Source organism: Filicampus tigris, chromosome 4 (assembly GCF_054856515.1).
Source record: "Filicampus tigris isolate MCC_2025a chromosome 4, RoL_Ftig_1.0, whole genome shotgun sequence".
Taxonomy (NCBI): Eukaryota; Metazoa; Chordata; class Actinopteri; order Syngnathiformes; family Syngnathidae; genus Filicampus; species Filicampus tigris.
In genome coordinates, this window is record NC_141220.1 from 29,628,569 (window position 1) to 29,645,251 (window position 16,683).

At 50.7% G+C, this 16,683-nt stretch overlaps 1 protein-coding gene across 1 annotated transcript in view; it reads left to right on the plus strand.

Annotated features, from left to right (window-relative positions):
- Positions 1 to 16,683, plus strand: part of LOC147149406 (calcium/calmodulin-dependent protein kinase type 1D-like) — a 21,898-nt gene continuing 5,215 nt past the window's right edge. The window contains exons 1-7 of the mRNA XM_086027526.1: positions 1 to 884; positions 12,679 to 12,810; positions 14,107 to 14,181; positions 14,440 to 14,578; positions 14,672 to 14,798; positions 15,345 to 15,420; positions 16,351 to 16,463. Coding sequence (XP_085883652.1) covers positions 790 to 884; positions 12,679 to 12,810; positions 14,107 to 14,181; positions 14,440 to 14,578; positions 14,672 to 14,798; positions 15,345 to 15,420; positions 16,351 to 16,463 — 757 coding nt within the window. The 5' untranslated portion in view covers positions 1 to 789. The remainder of the gene's footprint in view (positions 885 to 12,678; positions 12,811 to 14,106; positions 14,182 to 14,439; positions 14,579 to 14,671; positions 14,799 to 15,344; positions 15,421 to 16,350; positions 16,464 to 16,683) is intronic.

Below are 16,683 nucleotides of genomic sequence, written 5' to 3' on the forward strand. Positions count from 1 at the left end.
TGCTAGAACTTTTTGGGGCATATTATTGAAATGAATAGTGGGTTTTTGAGCATTGAAAAATCAAAACACTCCACACACTGTCTCTTTAAATCAACGTATTTACTGCATGTCTCGCAAACCAAATAGTATACTGTATGTGTCCATTTTTGCTGCAGTGTCAACTTTTTTTTTTTTTTAATTCGGATTTTGGGGCAGTCACGCGATTGAGCCCGCCTAGCAACAAGTGGCCACATGGCAATGCTTGGTTAGTAGTCGCCCACGTAGGCAAGGAAAAAATAGAAAAGCGAAGGAGCGTTGGAGGATGCACCTGCCAGCCGAAGGACCCCTGGACCGGGGGACTTTCCGTTGATTTGGTGCAATGCGAACACTTGAACGACACAAGCTGATAGACACGGGCAACCCCCCTCCTCCTCTCCTCCTCTTCTTCTTCTTCTTCTTCTTCCTCTTCTTTCTCCTCCTCGGCGGCGAGAGCCGAAGCCAGGGCGTCACTCACGGCGGCAGCGAGCCTCCTTCCACCTCCCCCGCATCACCGCCAGCGGACCAGCGGCCTGGGGAGGAGACACGAGAGCAGCGGAGGAGGAGGAGGAGAGAGGAGGAGACAGGAGGAGACAGGAGGGCCACCGTGTTTCGCCCGTCACGCGGCGGATTAGTCCGCTAAGAAGCTCGGCAACACTCATCACTTGGAAGTGTGCTTCGCCCCAGACGCGGCTTCGTGCTCAGCTTAGCTCAGCTCAGCTCAGCTCAGCTCGTCGTCGTCGTCCGTCGTCTTGTGCGCGCGCGCGGCGAGACATGGCCAAAGAGAACGGCGAGTCCGGCGACGGCTCGTGGAAGAAACACGTCGACGACATCAAGAGTGTGTTCGACTTCAAAGAAGTCCTCGGAACGTGAGTGAGCATCAACGCGTCCATTTTGACTCGTCAGTGGCAAACTTTGTCCGCTGCTGCTCAATTGGAACGCGCGCACACACACACAGGCACAAAACACACGTACAATCTTTGATTGACAGCTGTTAAACATCCGATGAATTGTACGGGTCACGTAACCTGGCCTCCATTTTACCACGTTCACTTGACTTTTTTTTCATATTAAGTCACATTTAAATTTTCATTTTGGCTATAAATGAGCGAATCAGCAACCTTCTTCAAACACTTGTTGCCAGGGTCCATTTTACATCGTCAACTCCATAATAGCATTGACGACGTCGGTTGTTGTTGTCGTTGTTGTTGTTGAGGGCACGTCCAGCCTTTCCACGTTCACCTGACGTTCAAATAGTCGTCGCTGTCGTGACGTCACGACCCGTATTTTTTTTCTAGTTAGAAATGTGTGAATCATAGTAGTCATGAAGACATCAGCGGTTGTTTGTTGGAAGACAAAGTGGTTCTTATTATTAGTAACAGTTTCTTCACACATTCAAAGTGAAAGTACAAAGTGGGTTGGAAATCCCAGAATAGTATTTTAGCTGTGTGTGTTCGTTATATCACTCATGGAACTCGAGGCTGATTTTCTATTAGCCTGTCAATGGGATTTCCCATTGACCGCTAGCACTAGCGCTGGCGATGACCCTTCTGAAACAAAGTCTGTCTCGGATTTAAAAATACATAGTGTGTTTTTGTTTTTGTTGTGTCTTTAGTAAAGTGCAACTGGGTTGTCATTAAGCAGCTTGAAGCACGCCCGGGGAGGGCCAATAACAACATTCACCTGTCCCCTACTTGCAAGCGTACGTCACCGTATTCGGTGCTCGGGCCCAACACCTATGGCTTCATATATGGATTTTTTTTTTTTTTTTAGACTGATGTTTTGGCGGAACAAAATACAGATTATTTAAAAGTCTATGATGTATTATTAATGAAATGATTTCCCTTCTATGCATTTCAACGGCCGTCATTTATACGCGGATTTTCGCTATTCGCGGGCTAGCCTGGTCCGCGTTCCCTGCAAATAAAAGAAAAAATGGTTCCCAGAATGCATTGCCTGGCACAATGCATTTAATTCATGATGTTATAAGGATATTCATCATGAGTAGTTGAATATGATGGCCCAAATCCTGATGTAATTTTGATTCATTGCCCAGTGCAAGTCTTTGGCTAAGAATTTGAGTGTGTGCGCATTACAGGACGCATATTTGGAATTATGTTGAGGAAGTGTCGGATTTGTTCCGCTGATAAAAGTCGCACTTATGACCGTAATTTCCTCATTCCAGTGGCTGCATTGTTGTGGTAAATCATGACCTTTTCTTGGAATTTTGCTCATCACCTCACCTGTGCTGTGCGCCGCCACCACCACAGACCAGTTTTTCCTGCTAAATGTTCTCCTGCAGACGGGTGAGCTAAAACGGCCCGACGCGTTCACCTGGAGGCCTGTGTGATTTCCCCCCCCCCCAAGGCTTCTCTTGAGTGTGAACAGCCCCCCCATCACCCCACATTCATCGGTGACTAACACCAGTGAATCATCTGTATTTTGCTGTCCAATCGGTGGCCGGTGTGAACAAATGCGCCTTCCCTCGCCCACAAGCTGGGGTGCCTTCTTGCCGTTTGCCTCATTTGGCCTTGAGGAGTCCATTCGGTGCGTCTGGAGGTGTTGCACTTTTAGCGCCGCTTTTCATACAGTATTTGACATGCGTAGGGGGCAAGACAGTTGTTTGGATTTTTGTAGAAAATGGCTGGATTTCATGTTGTTGTCGACCTTCTGCCAATGAATATTTTTTCGTAATGGAGCAGCCCTACATTGTGCAACCCTTTGGCCCAAAGGCAGAGCCCCAACCTCCACCAAGGCACCAATCTTACTTTGTATATCAGAAGCATATTGTGCATCTTCATGCTTGAGGGACACAATGGCGAATCTGTGATGCGCTTTAGTTGCTAGCTAGCTAGCTAGCAAATAATTGAGCAGGAACAAAAAGACAAGCCCCCGCCCCCCCTTATTATGTTCATATATCCTTTAGCTTCCTTGCGTATCCATTTGGCCGTGCTTTGTCACTTACATGCATTGTAGGCCATGAACCGAATGATAATATTTTCAAGAATGAAACTTTTCTCTCCCCAAAGCACTTCAACGTTCCTCCAAATATGAACTCATTCACTGCCAGACGTTTTTAAAGTCGAGTTCCTCAAATTGCCGAACAGTTTGGCGCAGGACCCACGCAATATGGATCGATTGTCTTCTCGGACTTGCTTCTTTCATCAGGAAAAAAACGTTTCCATTCTTGAGTAAGCAGCAGTAGAACACGCTTGGCCGAAACGCCACTTTCCGACCAAAAATGAGCTTGTCATGTCGAGCAGAATAGTGACTTGGATGCTGAAATCTTTTGCTTTTGTGACAGCTCAAACTATAAAACAATTCAGAAAAGGCTTTGAAGGCAAAATCGTTTATTTACAACCAGGCGTGGGAACGACAAGCGTTTTTCGATGCATCGTTCGGCGTATTAAAAAGATTCTGAGTCGATTCATATGTATTAATAATCGATATTTAAAGTTTAACTAAAAAAACAAAGTTACGTGCGTTTGTGCGTCAGTCGTCTGTGCTAGGCTAAGCTAATACGTGACGAGACGGCGGAACAAGCAAAACCTCATACGAGTGGAGACAAAGTATGAAATGTAAATCTTTGCTCTTCCTTGAGTTTTTTTGTTTTAAAAAAGGTACCAGTGTTTTACATGGACAATAAAATGTAAGCCAACTTAGTGATGCATCGGAATCGCAATCTAATAGAATCGTAGGCCTCCGAATCGGAATCGTGGGCCTCTAAATCGGAATCGAATCGAATCTTGAGTTACCCATTGAACCCCCCCCCCCCCCCCCCCAATTTACAACCAAGAACCGTGCCATAAGCGATGCTGACTTAGCGCGTGACCTGAGCTGAACGTTGGCTTTTTTTTTTTTTTTTGTCATTCACTCCATCTTTTAATGACTTCTCATGATGGCGCCACACGCTTTCTACGAGCTATCCCAACACATGCTCTGTTTAAACTGTACGTACACAAACTCCGTTCAGGTGTCAAAAGTCTAAACTGGCCCGACTTGCAGCGCGTTGGCATTTGTCTCCCTCGGGCTTTGGCAGCCAACTTTGATCTTCTGCTCATAAGCCCGTTGATCTCAAATCCAAAGCGATGCAACGCCACCATCTGCTGGCATCTGTTTGTCATTACAGTGACGTAGACACCTGAATTTCACAGATGGGCGAGACCCTTTGACAAACATGCTTGTCGCCTTTTCCTGCCGCTTGAACAAACATGTTTGTCAACGGCGGATTGCAAACGTCCTCGGCGGCGAACGAGTTCAAGATGCCGCGTGCGTTGCGGTGGCGCGCGTCTTGTGGCGCAGTTTGCTGCACGGAAGACGCGCAACCGTACATTTGGACTTTTGCCGTAGGAAAAAACAAAGATTACGACAGCCCCTTGAAAATGATTACTGCAGCGCTAAACGGCAAGGGAACGGCGTAAGGCAAAAGGCTAATGGAAGCAGGCGACTAACGTTGCGCGCCTCGTCGCCATTCGGCAAAAGATCAATACTCAGTGCCTGCGTAGCGATCGATGGGCCGCACGCAGTTTGATCAACTGGGCCCGCGCTTTCCTTTCTTTGTGTCCGACTGCCTCAGCTGAGCAATGGCGCGCTCTTGAAATGGGAGTCGGCGTAGACTCGGTCATCCACCAAAGTGGTTCGGATCAATTAGCCGCACGCTCGTTGCGCAACGGCAAAAGCGGCAAAACGCTTCCTTGGCTTAGCTAGCAAGGGCTAATGTCGTCTGGCTGACTGACGTCCGCCAATGCGGGCCCCGAAGGACGCGGCCAGGAGGCAAGTTTGGCCTCGCGCAAGCGCGCTCCACATGCGCACTTCCAAAGCTGCTTGTGTCTGTCCTGCCACCGGGCCCGCCCCCGACCCGGGTCAATGTCGTCCGGACGGACGGTCGCTCCAGCTGCGCGTCAGCATCGCAAGATGGCAAAAGACGCAGCGACGACGGCAACCACTAAGGGAGGCTTGAAAAGTCAGCCGCTCGAAAAGATTGCGAGCGCGCAAAAAAAACAAAAGCTTTGAGCGTTGGCTGAATTTTTGAAAATGTTGTGTTTGTCACTTGACAAGGCCAGCAATCGTTTGACTTCAAGCTTGGCTAGCCCCCAAATGACAACACGTAAGTAACATTGTGACATTTTTTTTGTTCTCTTCTCCTTCACTGTGAGCACTTTTCGATGAGCTTGGGTCAATCCGTCCTTTCAGGGAGTCCAACAAAGAAAAAGCCAACCCAAAGTGACTGTGTGCAAGTCCATAAGAAAGACAGGAAGAAAGGAAGTCTTTTGTGTGCACAATTCATCCAAAGAGAGATTGTACGGATTGCATTGTCAGCCTTACGTGTCTCCAGAAAAAAGTGGAAAGAAGTCAAATGTTGCAAATTGGAAGCATTGGAGAAAAAAAAAATGGCCGAGCATGCAAAATGCGTCTCGGAAGGCAGTCAAGTTGGAGTTGAGTGGCCGGAGTAGGCGGCTCTCGTCCTCAAAGTGCGTCTCGTCTCGTCTCGTCGGCTATTTTAGAACGTGCACTTTTAATCCCGATCTCGCTCCTTCACATTTTCCGCATTTCTCGTCAAACACGGAAATCTCTGAATTCATTTCACAGGGTCGTCAACTACATTTCCGTGTACGCACGCAGGCGCTTTTTTTTTTTCAAACGTATTCTTCAGCTGAGGACAGTGCTTTTCGTTTCACGCCAGTCTTTTTTTCCGGAATGCGTCTCGGCTCCTTTCGGCGGCTGAAATGTTGCGTGAAGCCTTTGGCTCCTTGGCTGGACGGCGCCGCGCGAGTGGCAGCTAGGCAACAAGGATGGTGGAAGTCTTTGCTTGCTAGCCTCCTAGCGCAGCCCGCCACCGCCTCCGCACTTTGCCGCGCTCGCAAATCGTTCGGCCAAATGCGTGTCGGACCACCAGAGAGGCCGGCCGCTCTCAGTCGTCTCGCGGCCGGCCAAAGCGGCGCGTCCGTCTGCCGCCGCGGGCTCACATTTCATGCCAAGCGGGAGAGAAGCGCGCTTTGGGCCGTCCACATCGGCCAGCAGCTCCGCGTCTCTGGAAACGCGCCGACATCGGCGGGCGCTGGCCGCCTGCGTTGGTTAGGTCCAAAAAAGAAAAACAAATGTCGCTTCTTTCCATATCTCCACGTTGAAAACGTTCCTTTTCCTTTCAACGCAGCCGCCATTTTGCAGGCTTTTTTTTCCAAAACTCCAAAACTCAAAACAAGGCTAGCGAGCGACTTAGCGCTGCCAGTTGATGGTACAAAAAAAAAAAAAAAAAAAAAAAAAAAGCAAAAGTTTGTCCCTTTGAAGTGGCTCGGATGAAGGTGGAACGCACTTCATGTCCAAAGCGGGCGCGGGGTTGATAACTTGGCCTAAAGGTGACCCGACGTGAGGCGCTTCGTTCAAATAACGCTTGAGAATACACCGCTATGGTCCCCTGGAGTCACAAGCAGCTAGCTAGCTAGCTAGCTAGCTAGCCGGTGTCGGGTCACTTCAGGGAGTCCAACAGGGAGTCGAGCTAGCTAGCTGGCTGGCTGCTAGCTGCCTTTCGATGCACTTTGGCCGCGGCGCGCTCTCGTCTCAACTTTGCGCTTGCAAGTGAAAGTAAAAAAGCGGTCTGAGTGATACGCCAACTTGACGGAGACAATTTGATAGAGCGTGTGCTCGGTCAAGCGCGCAATCCATATGACCGCTCTCGCCATCCATATTAGTGTATAAAATCAAATGAGCCGAGTGGCTTTAAGAAAGTTGATCTTGCTCGCTTCCCGCCGCTTGACACGATCGCTCGCTTCCTGTCGGGGAATGCGAAAAACCACAACCGATACCACAGGGGAAAGAAACGGCGAACGCTAAGCGATTGCTCAGCCTCGGCGCTCGCTCGCTCGACTGGCCCGCTTCAAGTGCTCACAAAAAGTCAAGAAGTCAAGTGCAATTTGCCCAATCGGACAAAGTTCAAGTCTGCTCCGATCCCTTGAAATGTTGCGTCCGCTTGCACTTGTTTCCAAGCCGACAAACCGGCCTGGCGTCAAATTCACAAGTTGAAAGATGTCGCCGCCGTCCCTTCTTCCAACAAAATCGTTGCGATGCCAGCTGGGAGTCGCACGTGCGCCTGCTCAGCCCTTCGGGAGCTATCTTTAGATTGAAAAGCTTTATTTTTGCCCCGCAGCTTCTTTGGGAAGCGCATTCCTCCGCCCCGCCATCGTCCTCATGACGCCGCTTGTCAAAAAACAACGCTGACTCGCACCTACTGGTTTTTGCTATTAGTGGGGTCCGCTTTCTTTTCGTACACTTGCGAGGTCCACCCTTCCCAGTGGCTCTACAGCCCTGAAAGGAAAAAAAAAATGGGAGAAAAACCACCCCCAAAATCCTGATCATAAATTTCACTTCAAATGAAAAGAATTTTTTCAAACCAGTTTTTGGGTCCCTTTTTTTGAGCATCCCGGCCTTGTGAGGTCCACTTGAGTTTTTCTAGCTTAGTGAGGACCGAGGTTATTTGAGTCACGCAAAATAAACCAAAATGGACAAAACTATTCCCGAAATAAAAGAAAAATGCTTTTAGAAACATACGGAAACCACATTTGCCATTCATACGTTTGTAAAACGTAAAAAGTGCTTTCCTTCTTTGGTTCTTATGAAAAAAGTCGCCGGCATCCACTGTGTAACTGGGTTTCATACTCATAGTTGGCAACTTAGCAAAGGAGGCACCCTAACTTGTTGACGCGCAAAGTCACTCACGCCGCGCAAAGTGGCGCGGCAAAAGCAAGGCAGCCGCCAACGGGCGCCGCTTTTCGATTGGAGGCCGCGACCAGCGTTTGGCCTTCCCGCTTTGGCTGTGACGCCCAAATCAAATGCAGCGAAAATCAAGCCTCGCGGGGTCGCAAAAGCAAAAGCAAAAGCAAAAGCAAAAGCACGCAGATTTTGGCCACCGCTCGAAACGGCAAATGTCCTTTCTGGTACTTTTCGTTTCTTGGAGCGCCATTTGGGTTGGATTTTTGTCACTTTTACTTTCGGTTATTTTGTTATTTTTCGTGGACTGAAATAACCTTGACGCACTCAAAACCACGCACCTGCACTGACTCACTCTCTCGCACGATCACTCACACGCACTCTTAGAAGTAGACGCACGCACGCACGCACGCACACACACAATGACACTCGCATACACTGAGACACACACACACAGGCGGACGTACTCGCACATGAGTCTCTTTGACACACACACACACACTCTCTCTCTCACTTTGACTCACGCTTGCTCTCGCACATACACCGACTCTCAGACATCCGGGCCGAGTTGAAATTGCGCCTTTTGCGCTTTTCGGCGGTCGGGCGCGACGGCGTCGCCGAGCTGGCGGGCAGCGGCGGCTGCTCGGAGCGGCTCGGAACGCCGACCGTTGTGTGATGATGCCCTCGCTCGTGGGCAAGGAGAGCCAGGGTGGCACGGCAGGCACGCTTTGTTTGTTGGGGGGGGGGCCGCTCTCGAGCGCGCCCGGACGCTCGGACTCGGGAGGTCGGCCACTAGGCCACGCCCCTTAAAGGCACACGCATTTGCCACAATCTGTTTGAACGAGAGCAATTATGGCAAAGGCCTGATTCTCGCTCGCTCGCTCGCGGCTGACACCTTCGTCATCTTGTGGTGCCAAGCGGCGTTTGTCCTCCCCGATCGACCGACCGTCGTTGATGTTAAACCTGTTTCGCCGCGCTGGACCCTTCTTTACCGGTCCGGCCTTGACCCCCCCCCCACACCCCCGCCTAATTCATCAAAATGATCACCCCCGACCCCAACAACAACAACAACAACAACAACAAAAACGTGCTTGACGGCGCCGCGGGACAGATGCTAATGGAAGAGGTTTATTTCAAGATGATTAGCTGGCTAGCTTGCGATTGAAACCCGCTGTGGACACGCTTCAAACGTGCTTGAAACGTGCTTGAAACGTGCTTCAAAGGCGCCACTAGTGCTTGCCCTGCTGCACGTGCTTCCCGCCATTGCCATCAAAATCAGCAAGCGGCCCGTCTCCCAAAGGTTGTTCCGAGCACGTTTGGCGCTCCGGGCAGCCGTTCTTGCTCCGCTCGCTGACAAAATATTTGCTTGCTCATCTTGAGCTCGTCCAGCGCTCACGATAACAGCAGGAAGGACGATCGGGATTTTTGAACATTTATTCGACCCCCCCCCCCCTTTGTGTGGTATCTCTCACCTTTGAAAAACCGTCAAGCGAGCGACGGCGCTTGTGGCGAGAAGCGAGACGAGCGTTTTGCGTGACTTCCAGCGACGGGGAGTCCGCGTCATGCCGGGAATGGAAACCAAGCAGCCCATGACGCGTGTGCCAAGAGCGACTTGTCTCTGCGTCCCGCGACGTCTTTGACTTGTGCGGGCCTTTGCCGGCAATTTCTCTCTCGCAGCGAGCCGCTGCAAAGTTTCGTAAGGCAAAAGAGGGGCGGCGCAAGACCCGAGCGCTCTTTTGGCCGGCCGTTCCCTCCCTGCTCCATTGTTCTCGCGGGCGTAGTCTGCCCTCTAGTGGACGCCCATTTCACCGACGAGGGGGAAAAAAAAAAATCCCCACTGAAAGCTATGACCCGGAAGTGGAAGATGTTTGTTTGTTTGTTTGTTGTCCTCCTAAAATGACGCTGCCTTGCGTTGCGATCCTTCTTTGGATTGGCAAATAACGCAGTCAAAAGTGAGCAATAGTATGACGCCGGTTGCTGGCAGCTACAAGCTACAAGCTACAAGCTACAAGCTACAAGCTAGCTTCGTTCAGCACGTGTCAACAATTGAATCCACTCGCGCTAGTCGCTGCCGCCGCCGCCGCCGCTACGTGGATGTGCAGGAAATTAGACGGCGCATGAGCTGGAAACAACATCATGCACCGATGCTCTTTTTGGGTCGTTTGTTTTATTTGGGGGGGGAAGCGCACTAAAAGGACGAGGACGGACGGGGTTGGAGGATGATCATGACGCGGCGGCAAAAAAGGGGCAAAGTGGCCAGCTCAGCCTTGCCAGTGACCCCCACCCTGCAAGTGTGCGTGCGTTGGGATTTCCGTTTTTTTTTTTTTTGTACAACGTCAAAGCCAGCGGCAGTGTGTTGGCGTGCTCCAAAAAGGAAAGTTTCCAGTAAGTGGACACCACTCAGCAGACTCAATGAAAATGTCACTCCAATAAAAGTGCACTTTCTAGCAGGAACTCTGCTCAAAAAGAGGAGCCAGACTAATCATTTCCAACCTTTTTTTTTTTTTTTTTTTTCCCCCACTGTCCGTTTGTTTGATCACATGTTCAAACTCCCGCTAAACGGCACTCGGCACACACCCGCCTGCCGCCATTTGGAGGGCCTCGGGTTGGGCCCGATCAAGTTCAGATGTTCCAGTAGGCTTTTCCTGACATTTGTTTTGGAGGAAGTCCTAATCGCCTCCACTTTTCCCAACGGCCGTCACGCAGCCGGCCGCCGAGGAGTCGAGAAGCGTCGTCGGCGCCGACGACCGATTGGCTGTCGCGCGAGAAGGTGGTGCGCGTTGGGCTTATCTTGCGCTGGCGGCGGAGCGCCAACTCCCGCCCGGGAGGACTTGCTCAATGGCTCAAGTATCGGTGGCCGGCACCGGCAGCCTCCATGAGTACCCGAAGCCGTAAAAAAGGCCAACATCAGCCCGTTGCCGATAGCTGGTAAGGTTTTATTTTTTTTTTTGCCCGTCCCCACTTACCTCTTTTGGGAATTTGGTTTGAGTCTCCCAAAGGCTTGTGACGAAAGGACGCGCACCGAGCGGAACGGATCCCAAATTGACGAGCCGGCCGGCGATCGGCTGCGAGAGACGCGGCGACAAAAGTCTGGGCTGCGGGCGGGGCCGCCTTTTGCTTGAGCCCGGATGTCTTTTCGGCCGACTCGTTGATCGCCCGCAGTCCCTCTTGGGACGCGGGCGATGCGAGCGAGGAGGAAAAGCCTGAAAGCTCAGCAAAATGGTTGCAAGAGGGCCTTCAATGTGGTCTCATAGCAACGCACTGCAATTGCTTGAGCAAATATGGCCTTCATTCACAACGGCTTTGACTTTGGAAGGACCACACTCACACGCGCGCGCGCACACACGCGCGTTCTCTCTTTCCTTCTTCTCTTTTCTTTGAAGAGGTTTTTCAAAGTGTTTAAAGCAAGACGACAGAGCGACTGAGACCTCGCCGCTTCTCCGCAAATATTCCCCACGTGCCGTTTGCGTGTCATCAATACAGATGATACCTCCACTTGCAAGGAAGTCGCTCCGTGACCGTCGTCATGATGTAACGATTCACTCAAGCCCCGATTCAATTCGATTTTCAGCTCCCGATTTTTCGATTGGATTTCTGAAAAAATTGCTACCGTGCCGGCCTCTGTGCACCAGTGTGCTTCTGCAGCCGTCCACACACGCAAGACGCAATGACGTTTTGGCGCAAAAGCAGCATTTGATGGGCACGTTCAAAACGCGCTATGCATCTGGAATGAAAAAAATCTCGTTTCACCACATCATCTTCTAGATTCATTTAAGCAACTTGATTTTTCGATGAATCGGGGCGAGCCGATTTCAAATTGATTTTCGATGAATCGTTACATCCCTACTCCATTCATTTGCAGACAAGAGTGCCGCCATTGTTGATCCTGCGACCCCTTTTCAAAGCAGACCTAGCAAATATTTTGCTCTTTGACAATGTAAGCACCAAACCAAAGTTGGCAAAACAAAGACTAGATTGTCTTATTTCGCAAGAGGGGGAGAAAAAAAAAAAAAAAAGGTTTTCCGTGCATACGTAATGTCTCCCTTCAAGCCATTGACGTTTCACACAATGATACAAAAAGCACCCGTGTACACGTGCAGGTCCACTTGCATATCGTGGCTATGCCGTGAAAAAAACCATTTTTTTTTTTCTCCCATTTTCTTATTTTTATGTGAGCCGCGTTTCCACGTTACAGACGTCGTATGTACGGGAAAATTCCAATGAAATGTCCAACATCGGACATAAGTGTTTTTCTCAGGACAGCGACGATATGTTGCGGGAGTCAAAACATAACAAATGTCTTTCTGCTGGTGACAGACACACGCATTCGAAAGTTCAAGTGGTGCGCACACACCAACGAGATGCCATTCATCCGTTGCGGCCTCCCCAAAACACAGCCATAAATATGTTTTAACGTTTTTTTTTTGGTTTTTTTTAAAGGCCATGCATTGTAGGGCTGTGCAATGAAGCGAAATTCAATTACAATTACGATTATTACGCTCCATGATTACAAAATTGGCACAATTGTAAATAAACATAATTAATATGTGTTTATATCCAACGCACTATGTATGTTTACGCAAGGAAATCGTACACTTGCACTTTTTAAATTTTATAATAACTTTTAGAAAGTTGGTTTGGAACTTACGTATCGACAGTGTTTCAAAGAATTTGATTTGTCTTTTGTACCTTGAAATGTTTTCTTGATTTGTACCCAAAAATAAATGATCGTTTGAGTCATTTCAATTATTACCAAAATGATTGCGATTCATATTTTTTTCATCATCGAGCAGCCCTACTGCACGGTATCAAATGGAATGTAAAATACGTGAGCCGCTTTGATGAAGTCCAATGTAGTCTCCGTACTTGAAATTCAAAGCAGCGCCGCTCTTGCTGAGCGCTTCCAAAAATCAGGCCAATTCACCTTGCTCGTCTTTTGGCTTTTTTGTCTTGCTGCAGCGGCGCCTTCTCCGAGGTGGTGATGGCGCGGCAGAAGGCCACGGCAAAGATGGTCGCCATCAAGTGCATCCCCAAAAAAGCTCTCAAAGGGAAGGAGATGAGCCTGGAGAACGAAATCGCCGTGCTGAGGAAGTAGGTCGTGCACACGCGTCACCTTGAAGGGAAACAAAGCCCGACAAAAAAACGGGCTCGCTGCACCGCAACTGGCAATCGGTGTTTTCATTGTGAAGGATCTGGGGCCAAATCGCTTGTTGATTTATGGACTCGAACGGAAGAGCAAACGATCAAACGACATTTGCGGGGCGGACAGTCGTCCGTGGCCGCGTTTTGCGCCACAAAAATGGCGCGACAAACCTGCTCGGTTAGCAAAAAAAACAAAAAAAAACGCCGCGGCCAATGACGAGCGCGTGCCCGTGATGCCCCAAAACATGAAGGGACGACGTTCACGTCGGCCGACCGACATTGTTGTGGTTATTTGCCAGCCCCCGATTGAGGCCAGAAGACAACCCAAAGTCGCCATCGGCAATTTCTGCAAAATCAACACAAGTTGGGCCGCTTTGGTGCTGTTGGCAACAACGAGCGCATTGAAATCAAATGCACTCGTTGGAAAAAAGCGCTCGCTCGCTCGGCAGCTTTTTGTCGCGCAAAGTGCAGCGCAAACAATGTTGTCCTTTGCAAAGCGGCCACGTCTTTGTCTCTCGGCGGCCCGAGGAGCTTCTTTCCTCCGAATAAGAGTCCCGCTCCGCTGTGCTTGTCGTCAGTCCCGTTGGCAAGCACAAGACAATTCCAGGTTGTTTCTTTGAAAAAGCAAAATGTTTCTTGCCACCATATGATGGGCGGGCGGCCTAGCGGAAGTAGCATCGATGCTACGGCAATTCCAAAGCTTCAAACATGGAGCGCCGACAAACACAAACATACCAAAGAAAAAAAGTCCCCCGCCCCGCCTCGCCCCGCCCCCCACCCCACACACAATCTTTCATCTTTGTTCATGTTGCGCCCACGCACGCACGCACGCACGCACACACACGACTCGGACGCCAGGTGACTCTGTCCGCCTCCAGAGCACCATGGGTAGCATCCCAGCCCACAAGCCCACAAGACCCCCCCCCCACTTATCAGTCACTAGTGTGCGAGTGTTGAGTCCAGTTGCTTGGTTACAGTTGCCAGCCATCGTCCGACGTTTGCAGCTTTTCATGATTGTCAACGTTTCCGACGGCCTCGCGCTCCACCGGGGGGGGGGGGGGGCGTCATTTTCAGGAATCCCTTTGCAGGCTTCCACCTGACCTGATTGGCCCGCTTGCCGCCGCTCGGTGACTCATTGATTACCTTACAGGCCCCCCCACCCCCCCCCCGCCCCCCTCCATTCGCAAAGCTTTCCGTTAAGCAAGCAGATAATTGCGCGTCGTCCGTCATGTGTTTGTTTGGCAGGGTCAAGCATGAGAATGTCGTGGCTCTGGAGGACATTTACGAGAGCTCCAACCACCTGTACCTCATCATGCAGCTGTGAGTACGCCGCCGTACGGGATATTGCGTCACATTCAACATGAATGTTTTCTCCATGAAAAAAAAAAAGCGCCATCTTTTTTTCAATTTGATGGTCCAGTCAAAAAAGGGACCTTCTTATATAAATCGTTCCAATGTAGTAAAGTATGACATCTTTGAACGTTCCACATTTTGTCATGAAATGTGAGCAACTCCACACCCAAGCGGGCATGGGCATCAACGACGCGGAGCGCGTCAGCTTGTGCAAATGTGCGACAGGGTGTCGGGCGGCGAACTGTTTGACCGCATCGTGGAGAAAGGCTTCTACACGGAGATGGACGCCAGCCGGCTCATCCGCCAAGTTTTGGACGCCGTCAACTACCTGCACTCGATGGGCATCGTGCACCGGGACCTCAAGGTGCCGCCGGGCGTGGCCATGACGACTGCACGCTTTCTTTCCAGACTGTTACACACCGACGGACTCGACCGCTCTTTTTTTTCTCCCCCACAGCCGGAGAACCTTCTGTACTTTAGTCCGCACGACGAGTCCAAGATCATGATCAGCGACTTTGGCCTGTCCAAGATGGAGGGCACGGGCGACGTGATGGCCACCGCCTGCGGAACGCCGGGATACGTGGGTGAGCCGGGCGTCGGGAAAGCCTGTTTTGTTGTTTTGTTTTGCCGTTAGCTAGCCGCGGGTTAATCCTGGCCATCTGCCGCCGGCGCCTCGAGGGCCCGGGAAGCCCCCCTCTACGGAGGCTTCCGCACACGCGCGTGCGAAAAGACCACTCGAGGGATTTCATGCCTTGGCCGACTCGCTTTGCCAACCCAAACGTCGATAAACCCAGGCCACGTCGGGTTTCCCGTTGACATGAATGCAAATGCCTTTTCCAGCCTCGGAAGAAAACGGTCCACCTTACTTTGATGATACAATACGATGCCATTTTATTGATATGGCGCATTTCATAAGAGCTGGAGCTGTTATAATAATAAAGACTCGGAAGGCCCTAATACACCAATGTTGCTCAATAAAAGAACATCAAGCACTATCTACAATTTCCAGAAAAATGAGCAGGGACAAGAACGAACGGCAATCGAGCGGGCCTTCACTGGACTGAAGTTACACGCCAAGTGGCCGAGAGTCTTTTTTGTTCCGTTTATTGTCATGTTTTGCTTTGTTGCAGCACCGGAGGTGTTGGCGCAGAAGCCCTACAGTAAAGCCGTGGACTGCTGGTCCATCGGGGTCATCGCTTATATTCTGTAAGTAGGCGGCCGCAACGTGAAGCGGACAAAGCGGCTCATTGGGCAAAAGACACCCCCAGACCCGAGCCAAGATGAGCCATCACAACCGGAAACGCTTTCAAACACGCCGCGGGTGGCGAGAGTCGGACGAATACTTTGGTGACGAGGGCGAGTCGCCCCCAAAATATTTGCATTCATTTGTGGCGTTCTGATGATTATCGCCTTTGTGGAATATGACTAAGCAGCAAAATCCAGCCCCGATCTGGGGGCGGCCATTTTGTCACTTGCCGTCGACCGAAAATGACATCGCGGTTGCTCAGGTGACGACCAATCACGGCTCGGCCGCGATTGGTGCTTCCCTGAGCGGTTGCGATGTCATTTTCGGTCGACGGCAAGTGACAAAATGCCCCGCCCCCCCCCCGCAGATGGCTCAAAACGGCTGGATTGCGCCGCTTCACTCTTCTTCCACAAACGCAATATTCATCAGAATGCCGTCTTTCATCTAATGGGTCTGCCGAGAAGATATGATGAAAAATGATGCTTGGGTTGACTTTGCCATGAAAAAAAGTCAATCAAAGCGATGGGCCTGTTTTGACAAAGTAAGGAGTCCAATGCGTGTTTCCAAACTCATGTGAGCAGTCGCAGCGATTGCTCACATGAGCGTGCGCGGCTTTATCCCCGGCCGGGATTTGCCTTTCTTTGCCAGATTGCGGCGGGCGCCCTGTTTTTGTTCCACTTTTTGCTGGTCACATTAATGCGCTCTCTCTAATCCGTCTGCCTTTTGCGTGCCGTATGAAAAGATGTAAGTGCTGACAAATGCCATTAGAAGGCCGCAAATCCTTTTTGCCGTCATCCGGCTGACCTCTGCGGCACGGACCCTTGCGGCGGCTGCGGCGGCTGCGGCGGCTGCGGCGGCTGCGGCGGCGGTCCGTGTGCTCTCTTGGGCAGGCTGTGCGGCTACCCGCCTTTCTACGACGAAAACGACTCCAAGCTCTTCGAGCAGATCCTCAAGGCCGACTACGAGTTTGACGCGCCGTACTGGGACGACATCTCGGATTCCGGTGAGAAAACGCTCAGTTCAGCTTTGATTTGGAAGCCTGCTGGTGGCACGGGCGAGCTGTCCATCGATTGGCTGAAATTGGTTTTTGTGCTCGGGCCAACGAATCCAAATGTTGCTTTGGCACCACCTCGTGGCCTCTTGGTGCCAAGCACTGATGTGGAACTTGATTGACATGGACCGTAGTAGCTTTGTTTTATAGAAACAGCTCCTCTGCCGCCATC